We start from the raw sequence: 10,930 nt of genomic DNA, 5'->3' as shown, positions 1-10,930 counted from the left end.
TTTTCTGAAGAAGGGTCTAGGCCCGAAACGTCAGCCTTCCTGCTCTTCTGATGCTGCTTGGCCTGCTGTGTTCATCCAGCTCTACACCTTGTTATCTCAGATTCTCCAGCATCTGCAGTTCCTACTATCTCCATTATTCATCAATCGTGTTACAGCCAATTCGCGTAAACAAAACATGCGTACAGCAGAACTACCTGTACCTCTGAATATTTAGCTCCCAGCTTTGATTTCATCATAACCATGTCTTTGAAATGACTGTAAGATCATACAAATTAACCTCTATTTATTCTATCAATTCATTTTCTTTGTCCCAAATACCATGCACATTTAATTCAAAGCAGAATTCTTAGAATCCATCAAGGAGAGCTTTTTAAGCCAGTATGTACAAGTTGATAAAAGAGAGGAAGTAATCCTGGACTTAAATTTTGGTAATGAAGCCAGACAAGTGGTCGAAATATTAGTGGGGGATCTTTTTGCAGGCAGTGATCATAGCTCCATTAGATTCAAGATTGTTGTGGAAAAGGACAAGGATGGGCCTGAAATTAAATTGGAGGAAGGCTGATTTTAATAAGATCAGGTATGGATTGGCCAGGAGCTGATAGATTTATCTAAAACTATGTCAGAGCAGTTGAATGCATTCAAGGAGGAATTAGGTGCCAATAAAAACAAAGGATGGTAACAACAAATCCTGTGATCCCTGGATAGCAAGGGATATACTGGATTGGATAAAGAACAAAAGGGAGGTTTATGGCAGACATCAAAACAGCAGAAGTCCTAGAGGAGTACTGAATGTGCAAGGGGAAACTTAAAAATAAATTAAGACAGCAAAATATTTCAGAGAATTTTCATAGAACCCTTACAGTGTGGAAACAGGCCCTTCGGCCCAACAAGTCCACACTGACCCTCAAAGCATCCCACCCAGACCTGTCCCCCTATAAACCACCTAAAATCATAGAATCCCTACAGTGTGGAAACAGGCCATTCAGCCCAACAAGTCCACACCACCTCTCCGAAGAGCATCCCACCCAGACTCATTCCCCTACCCCTGCATTTCACATGCCTAACCCACCCAATCTAAACATCCCCGGGCACTATGGGCAATTTAGCATAGCCAATCCACCTACCCTGCACATCTTTGGACTGTGGGAGGAAACTGGAGCACATGGAGGAACCGCATGCAGACATGGGGAGAACGTGCAACTTCCACACAGACAATCACCCAAAGCTGGAATTGAACCCAGCTCCCTGACACTGTGAGGCAGCAGTGCTAACCACTGAGCCACCGTGCTGCCTAATCTACAAATCCCTGAATAGGATATCTGGCATGCTTAAAATAAGAAAAATCTCCAGGGCTGGATGAAACGTATCCCAGAGCTGTTCCATGAGGCAAGGGAAGAAATAGCGTAGGCACTGACAATAATTTTCAATTCCTCTCCGGCCGTAGAGAAATTCAGGACAGCCAATGTAGTACCATTATTGATGAAGGAAGCAAAGGATAAACGAGGAAACTACAAACCGGTCTAACCTTCACACCTGACCAATTTGAAGCAGTAACCAGATATGTAGATGAGGGAAATGCATTCAATTTCAGCAAGGCTCTGGATAGGAGAGATTGATAGCAAAGGTAAGAACCCATAGAATCCAATTAAATTTGGCTACTTGGATCTAGAATTGGCAGAGTGGCAGAAAGTAGAAAGTGATGGTCCAGTGCAGTTTTGTGACTGTAAGTCTGTATCCAGTGTGGTCCCACAGGGATTAGTATTGGGGCCCTTGCTGTTTGTGGCATGGCGGTTATTGACGGACGGGTCAGATGGGCTGATCCGTGGTAAATGAAATTCAATCCAGATAACTGACAGATGATGCACATGGGCAAGATGAACTAGGCAAGGGAATATATGATGAAAAGTTGGACCCTGGGGATCGCCAAGGGTCAGAGGGACCATGTTGTGCATGTCAACCAGTGCCTTAATGTTGTAGGACTGGTAGATAAAAAGATGAAGGCTGTTAATGGGATATTTGCCTTTATTAGCTGAGACATAGAGTTTAAGGAGCAGGGAAGTTATGCTGGAATTGTATAAAAAATTGGTTTGGCCACAGCTAGAATATTGTCTGCAGTTCTGGAATCCACATCATTGGGGTAATGTGACTGGAGAGGGTGCAGAAGAGACTTATCAGGATGTTGCCTGGACTGCAGAGTTTGAGTTTTTTTTTCTTAATTCATTCATGCAACATGGGAAATGGGCATCATTCCCTGGCCAGCATTTATTGTCTGTCTCTAGTTGCTCTTGAGAAGATGGTGGTGAGCTGTCTTCTTGAACTGCTGTAGTCCACGGTCTGTAGGTTGGCCTACAATGCCCTTAGGGAGAAAATTCCAGGATTTTGACCCAGTGACAGTGAAGGAACGGCGATATATTTCCAAGTCAGGATAGTTATTGGCTTGGAGTGAAACTCGCAGGAGGTAGTGTTCCCACGTATCTGCTGCCCCTGTCCTTCTAGATAAAAGTGGTCACGGGTTGGAAGGTGATATTAAAGGATCTTTGGTGAACTTCTGCAATACATCTTGCAGATCGTATACACTGCTGCTATTGAGCATCGGTGGTGGAGGGAGTGGATGTTTGTGGATGCGGTGACAACAAGCCAGCTGCTTTGTGCTGGATGATGTCGAGATTGTTGATTGTTGTTGGAGCTGTATCCCTCCAGGCAAGTGGGGAGTATTCAGTAAATAGGCTTTGAGGACTTAAGAGGTAAGTTACTTGCTTAGTATTCCTAGCCTGTAATCTGCTCTTGTAGCCACTGCGTTTATGTGGTGAGTCCAGTTGAATTACTGGTCAATAGTAACCCCTAGGATGTTGACAGTGAGAGATTCAGTAATGGAAACACCATTCAATGACAAGGGACAGTGGTTAGAATGACTCTTGTTGGAGATGGTTATTGCCTAGAATTTGTGTGGCATGAATGCTACTTGCCACTTGTCAGCCCAAGCCTGGATATTGTCCACCCTGCTTCAGTATCTGAGGAGATGTAAATAGTGATGAACATTGTGCAATCATTAGCAAACATTTCCACTGCCAACCTTACAATGGAGCATTGATGAAGCAGCTGAAGATGGATGGGCCCAGGACACTACCCTGAGGAACTCCTGCAGATATGTCCTACAGCTGAGATGACTGACCTCCAACAATCACAACCATTTTCCCACATGCCAGGTATGACTCTAACCAGTGGAGAGTTTGCTCCATGGTACCAATTCATTCCTGCTTTGCTAGGGCTCCTTGATGCCACACTTGGTTGAATGTGGTCTTGTTGTCAAGGGATGTCACTCTCACCTCACAGCTGGGATTCAGCTGTTTTGTCCATGTTTGAACAAAGGGTGTAAGGAGGTCATGAGATGAGCAGCCCTCGCAAAATAGTAGCAACAGTGGTTAGCACTGCTGCCTCACAGCACTAAGGACCCAGGCTTGATTCCCAGCCTTGGGCAGATGCCTGTGTGGAGTTTGCACATTCTCCTCATGTCTGCAAGGGTTTTCTCTGGGCGGTCCATATTCCTCCACCATCCAAAGACGTGCAGGTTGGGTGTTTTGGCTGTGTTGAAAACATGCAGGGTTACAAGGATTGGATGGGAGGGTGGATCTGGGGGCTCTTCAGAGGGTTGGCGTAGACCCGACGGGCTGAATAGCCTCTTTCTGCACTGTTAGTATTCTGTGAAACCCAAACCAGGCACCAGTGAGCAGGTTATTGCTGAGCAGGTGCTGCTTGATAGCACTGCTGATAACACCTCCCATCTCAAAATGGCCTTTTCCAAAATGGCAGTGGAGTAGGGCTCCTCAGCCGGGGCTCGTCTGCTCCGTCTGTTTCTTTTCTTTCTTTTTCTCTCTTTTGTGCTTTTTATTTTTTCCTTCTTTCTTCTCGATGACATCCTGAACTCCCAGCCTCAGCAAGGACCTGGATTCTTGGTGCTGGCAGGGACACAGCATGGTGATCTCCTGGCCCACGGTGGCCACCTTTCAGCCTAGCGTACCAATCTCCTGGCCTGGCCCGGCAATCTCTTGGTGGCCTGGTGTGGTGGTCTCTTTGCCCCACACGGCCTCAGCGTGGACCTCCAGCCTCAAGATGATTCTAGAGCGGTTTCCCGATCTTGCGATGAAGCCCGGGGCAGTCTGGAGTCAAGAGCTAGTGCCGACTACAGGTTAGGTGCTGGCATGGACTGGGTTGGAAGAATTGTTATTCTGAACTTTTTATTTCTTTATTTTTCTAATTCTTTTCCCCCTAAGAATCTGTACCTAAGTACCTTTGATCCTAAGATGGTGCTGTAAGTGGTGACTTGTAAACTTTTCACTGTACCCAAATGAGTACACGTGACAATGAAGTTAATTCTAATTCTAAGAACAGAGATTGGATTGACTGGGGTTGTTTTCCTTGGAGCAAAGGAGATTTGCAGAGTGGGGAGATGTCATGATTGAGATGTATAAAATTATGAGGGCCCTAGATAGGGTTGACAGGAAGAAACTTTTCCCCTTGGTGGAAGGATCAATGACCAGAGAGCACAGATTTAAGTTAAGGGACAGAAGGTTTAGAGGGGACGCAAGAAGAAATGTTTTCACCCACAGCGTTGTAGGAATTTGGAACTCACCACATTTAAGGGTGGTAGAAGCAGAAACCTTCAAAACTTTTAAGAAGTATTTAGATTTATGTTGCAATGCCAGGCACACAAGTCTATGGGCCAAGTGCTGGAAATGGCTTTATAATGGTTAGGTGGTTGTTTTTGACCCAATGGTTTAAAGGGGCTTTTTATGTGCTGTAGACCTATATAACTCCATTGAAGATGGCTGTTCAGCTCCATGTGTCAGCACATGTAAACATGCGCTGTCAAGGTTACCAACTCAGTTGTGAGTGCTACGTTGTCACCAGTCCCACATTCTAATATGACAACATGCAATCAAGAAGGAACATCAAATATACAGTCCGGATGGAACTTAAAGTTGTTGAGATTGCAAAGCAGACAACTAATTGCATAGCAGCTGGAATGTTTAAGTTATTGAAGGAAAATGTTAGAGCATGGAAGAAGCTCTCTAAACAGCTTAGGCAAATGCCTAAAAATAAACATGCAAACAGAGGCAAACCTAGCATGTGGCCACAACAGGAAAATGAAGTCAATGAGTATTGCCAAAACAGGCTCAGCTTCTCATGGATCTATCAGAATCTTTGCCCTGAAACAATCAGGAATATTGAGCATTGTAGATTTTAAACTCAGACCTAGATGGATTACTAAATTTATGGAGAAAAACAATTTCATATTCCTACAAAAGTCCAGGATTTTATGGGGTCTCCCACTGGAATTTGATGACAAGTTAAATAGCAAAACCATGGAAAAGTATGGATTTAACCCCCTACTTGTGTAAGTTACACCCTACTTTTTGGCTCAACATTTGGTCTCAGGCTTTTACACGAGTACATAGGGTACTTAAATAGTAATCACAGAAATGCTGAAAATACTCAGATGCTCTGACAGAATCTTGGCAAGAGAAACAGAGTCAATGTTTCAGGTTGTAACCTTTCACCAGAACCAGTCTTCCCTTGTACTCACCTTGAAAAATTCGGTTTTTTGAGTGATATAGGTGAGATTTCCTTGTGTAACTGGTGGCATGATGACAACGGCCACTGTTCCCTGGCTTGGACTTCTGGGCTGTGCAGACTCAAGGTTGTTCAGGTTTTCTCCACTAACAGCAGCAACCGACTGAGTTAGACCAACTAAGTCAAGCACCAATGAAATGGCAACACTCTGAATGCTGAAATCACTGGCAAAACAGCAGGCAGTCATGAGGGTCTGGAGCCACACTGGGGGCTTTACCTGATCAAAATCTGAAGAAATCAAAATGAAACTTCAAGTTTACTAACGAAACCTTAAATGAACAATCCAAAAGCTGCAAACTAACACTGCAAATTACTGTCACATATATTGAACTAGTCATAAACAAAATATAACAAGCAATTAAAGTTATTCTTGCTCACTTACAACTATCTAGGTAACAGTAAAAGCCTATCCCTTCTGCACAGAAATGGTGTGCAATGGATAAGATATATCTTATATACAAAAACTGCTGTTCAGCATGCAATATCAGAAAATAACTTTTAAGAACAGCCCAATGAGCCTGTTCCACTAATCAATTAAATCTCCTTAGATGAACCTGTCTAATAAAAGAATCTTAGTTAGAAATAATTATACTTCAGGGTCAAAATGCCGAAGCTTCAACAGTGTATTTCTAACTTGAGGCTAATAGAATGACAGACCAATACATTGCTATTTAGTACATGATTGCAGTGCGACAATGAATGTGGTACCCTAGAATATATATTCATGTAACAATTAGTTCCTAGATCTTTACAAATAATATAACACTGTTTTCTCTTACCACCACAGCTATATGGTGAAGAAAGTTCCAGGCTTCTACTTCCTTCACCATGAATGGAGCTGTTCTAATTTTAAGATCATATCATAATGTTTTCAATTGCCACTTGGAATTTTAACTCTACAATGAAGATACCCTCCGATGTTTTGTGTGGCACTACCAGCATGTTATACGAGACAAACTTCAGATTTAATATCTCAAAACTGGACATCCATGAGGTGCTGTGGGCCATTAGCAGCAGTACTCTGATTAACCACAATACATAATCTCGTGGCTTGACATATCCCCATTCTATCATTATCATCAAGGTGGGAGATCAACCCCGGTTAAATAAAGAATGTAGTAGCAGCACCAGAGAAACCTAAAAATGGTGAAATTACAACATTTGTGTGCCAAACAGTATGCATTGGACATGGCTAAGAGATTCCACAACCATCAGGTCAGATCTAAATTCAGCAGTGTTGCCATAGCCAGTTGTGCAATAAAAATAATAATATAATAATAAAAAAAAACTAACAGGGGCAGAGGCTCCACAAATATTATCCCAGCACATCAGTGCAAAAGAGGAGGCTCAAATATTTGCATTCATCTTTAGCCAGAAGTGCAGGGTGAATGATCCATCTCGGCCTCCTCCTGAGGTGCTCAGAATCCCAGACGCCAGTGTTCAACCAACTCAATTTACTCCATGTTATAGCAAGAAATGGCAGAAGGGACTGCAAAGGATATGGGTCCTGACAACATTACAGCAATTTACTGAAGAATTGTGCTTGAAAGTCACTCATGCAACTCCACTGCTGTTCCAATACAGCCACAACACTGAGATTTGCCCATAATGTGGAAAATTGCCCTGGTTTGCCATGTACACAAGCAGGAAAAATTCAACCTGGCATATTACCACCCCGTCACTCCATTTTGTATCAGCAAAGTGACAGAAAGGGTCAACAACAGAGGTATCAAGTGGCACCTGCAAAGGAATAACCTGTTCACTGACATTCAATTTGATCCTACAAGGCCACAAAGCTCCTGACCTTATTATGACCTTGGTTCAAGAATGGAAAAATTACCTGAACTCCAGAGGTACGATGACAGTAACTGTCATTGACATCAAGACTAAATTGATGAACTGTGGAATCAAGGAGCCCTAGCTATAACTACTGGAAATTAAAAGGAAAAACATCTGCTTGGTGGAGTTGTACCGAGCATAAAGGAAGATTGAAATGGTTATTGGAGGTCATTCATCTCTTCCCCAGGATACTAGTAAAAGAGTTCCTCAGGGTAATGCCCTAGCCCCAACCATCTTCAGCTGTTCCATCAATGGCCTTCCCTCCAGCATAAGTTCAGAAATGGAGTTGTTTGCTGATGATCGAATAGTGTTCATCAACATTTACAATACTTCAACTGCATAAGCAAGCTCTGTCAATATGTAGCAAGACCTGAACAACATCTAGGCTTGCGTTGATAAGTGGAAAGTAACTACAACACCACACAAATGCCAGGCAATGGTCACTTCCAACAAAAGAATCTAACCATTACCCTTGGACATTGAATGATATTACCAGATCGAATCCCCCACTGTCAACACCCTGAGGCTTACCAATAACCAGAAACTGAAGAGGTCCAGGTATATAAATACAGTACCTACAAGAGCAAGTCAGAGGCTAGGAATTTTGTGAGATACTCACCTTCCATACCCCTGATCCTGTTCACTATCTAAAAGGCACAAGTCAGGAGCATGATGGATCACTGATCCACTTGCCTGGATGACTGTGGCTCCAACACCACTCAAGAAGTTTGATACTTTCCAGAATAAAACAATCCAATTGTGTGGCACCCCATCCACCACCTCCAATATTAATTCACTTCAGCACTGACATACAGTGGCAGCAGTAACTCACTAAGGCTCCTCTGACAGCATCTTCCTGTGTTCTCTACCACCTAGAAGGAAAAGGGCAGGAGGTACATAGGAACACTACCACCAGCTGCAAAAAAACCTCCAAGTCACGTAAGATACTGACCTGGAGGCATATTGTTGTGCAAAGACAGAAATTGCTGGCAAAACTCAGCAGGTTTGGCAGGATTTCTGCGGACAAAACAAAGTGAATGTTTTGAGTTTAGTGATTCATCAGAATTAATAGCAGCTAGGAAAAAGTGCAATTTATGCTGAAGACAGGGTGAGGAAAGTGAATGGATAGCTGGAGACGCCCAGAAAGAGAGATATAAAAGGGGTAGGGATTCGAGGGGATCATTGAACAAAGAAAATTACAGCACAGGAACAGGGCCTTTGGCCCTCCAAGCCTGCGCTGATCCAGATCCTCTATCTAAACCGGTCGCCTATTTTCCAAGGATCTGTATCCCTCTGCTCCCTGCCCATTCATGTATCTGTCTAGATACATCTTAAATGACGCTATCGTGCCTGCCTCTACCACCTCCACTGGCAACACGTTCTTGGCACCCACTATCCTCTGCGTAAAGAACTTTCCACGCATATCTCCCTCAAACGTTTCCCCTCTCACCTTGAAATCGTGACCTCTAGTAATTGAGTCCCCCACTCTGGGAAAAAGCTTCTTGCTATCCACCCTGTCTATACCTCTCATGATTTTGTAGACCTCAATCAGGTCCCCCCTCAACCTCCATCTTTCTAATGTAAATAATCCCAATCTACTCAACCTCTCTTCATAGCTAGCGCCCTCCATAACAGGCAACATCCTGGTGAACCTCCTCCCTACCCTCTCCAAACCATCCACATCCTTTTGGTAATGTGGCGACCAGAACTGTACGCAGTATTCTAAGTATGGTCGAACCAAAGTTCTATACAACTGTAACACGACCTGCCAACTCTTGTACTCATTAGCCCGTCCGATGAATGAAAGCATGCCGTATGCCTTCTTGACCACTCTACCGACCTGCGTTGCCACCTTCAGGGTACAATGGACCTGAACACCCAGATCTCTCTGTGCATCAATTTTCCCCACGGCTTTTCCATTTACCACATAGTTCGCTCCTGAATTGGATCTTCCAAAATGCATCACCTCGCATTTGCCTGGATTGAACTCCATCTGCCATTTCTCCGCCCAACTCTCCAATCTATCTATATTCTGCTGTATTCTCCGACGGTCCCTTTCACTATCTGCTACTCCACCAATCTTAGTGTCATCTGCAAACTTGCTAATCAGACCATCTATACCTTCCTCCAGATCATTTATGTATATCACAAACAACAGTGGTTCCAACACGGATCCCTGTGGAACACCACTGGTTACAGTTCTCCATTTTGAGAAACTCCCTTCCACTACAATTCTCTGTCTCCTGTTGCCTAGCCAGTTCTCTATCCATCTAGCTAGTACACTCTGGACGCCATGCGACTTCACTTTCTCCATCAGCCTACCATGGGGAACCTTATCAAACGCCTTACTGAAGTCCATGTATATGACATCCACAGCCCTTCCCTCATCTATCAATTTTGTCACTTCCTCAAAGAATTCTATCAAGTTGGTAAGACATGACCTTCCCGGCACAAAACCATGCTGCCTATCACTAATAAGCCCATTTTCTTCCAAATGTAAATAGATCCTATCCCTCAGTATCTTCTCCAGCAGCCTCCCCACCACTGATGTCAGGCTCATCAGTCTATAATTTCCTGGATTATCCTTGTTACCCTTCTTAAACAAGGGGACAACATTAGCAATTCTCCAGACCTCCGGGACCTCACCTGTGCTCAAGGATGCTGCAAAGAGATCTGTTAAGGCCCCAGCTATTTCCTCTTTTGCTTCCCTCAGTAACCTGGGATAGATCCCATTCGGACCTGGGGGCTTGTCCACCCTAATGCCTTTTAGAATACCCAACACTTCCCCCCTCCTTATGCCGACTTGACCTAGAGTAATCAAACATCTATCCCTAACCTCAACATCCGTCATGTCCCTCTCCTCAGTGAATACCGACGCAAAGTACTCATTAAGAATCTCACTCATTTTTTCTGACTCCTCGCATAACTTCCCTCCTTTGTCCTTGAGTGGGCCAACCCTTTCTCTAGTTATGCTCTTGCTCCTTATGTATGAATAAAAGGCTTTGGGATTTTCTTTAACCCTGTTTGCTAGTTCAACTGCTAGCCATTTTGCAGGCAGAAAGTATCTGATGGAGAGTTATTATTGGGGAATGTATATATTCAATCAGTGGTGGACAACTGTAGTGCTTCATCTATCAGGACACTGACAGATATCTTTCTTTCCTCTTTTGCCACAGGTGAGGTCCCAAAAGACTGGAGATTAGTCAATGTTGTCCCATTGTTTAAGAAGGGTAGCAGGGATAATCCTGGACGTTACAGACCTGTGAGTGTCACATCACTAACAGTGAAATTATTACAGAAGATTCTCACGGACAAGATCTATACGCATGGTTTTGTGTGAGGGAAGTTGTGCCTCACTTTTGATTGAATTGTTTGAGGAGGGTGATGAAGATGATTGATGAGGGAAAAACGGTTGATGTTGTCTCCATGGACTTCGGTAAAGTCTTTGACAAAGTCCCTC

General features: G+C 43.6%; 1 protein-coding gene across 10 annotated transcripts in view; it reads right to left on the bottom strand.

Moving 5' to 3' along the window:
• dop1a (DOP1 leucine zipper like protein A) overlaps positions 1-10,930 on the bottom strand; it is a 249,275-nt gene that overhangs the window by 178,374 nt on the left and 59,971 nt on the right. For all 10 annotated transcript variants that reach the window (XR_007262801.1, XR_007262802.1, XM_048600578.1 and 7 more), the window contains exon 10: positions 5,585-5,859. Coding sequence is in view for 8 of the 10 variants with exons in the window: in XM_048600578.1 (XP_048456535.1) it covers positions 5,585-5,859 (275 nt within the window). In the remaining 2 variants the exon portion in view is untranslated. The remainder of the gene's footprint in view (positions 1-5,584; positions 5,860-10,930) is intronic.

The sequence above is a fragment of the Rhincodon typus genome, chromosome 9 (genome assembly GCF_021869965.1).
Source record: "Rhincodon typus isolate 14 chromosome 9, sRhiTyp1.1, whole genome shotgun sequence".
Classification (NCBI taxonomy): Eukaryota; Metazoa; Chordata; class Chondrichthyes; order Orectolobiformes; family Rhincodontidae; genus Rhincodon; species Rhincodon typus.
This window is presented reverse-complemented; position numbering and strand designations above follow the sequence as displayed.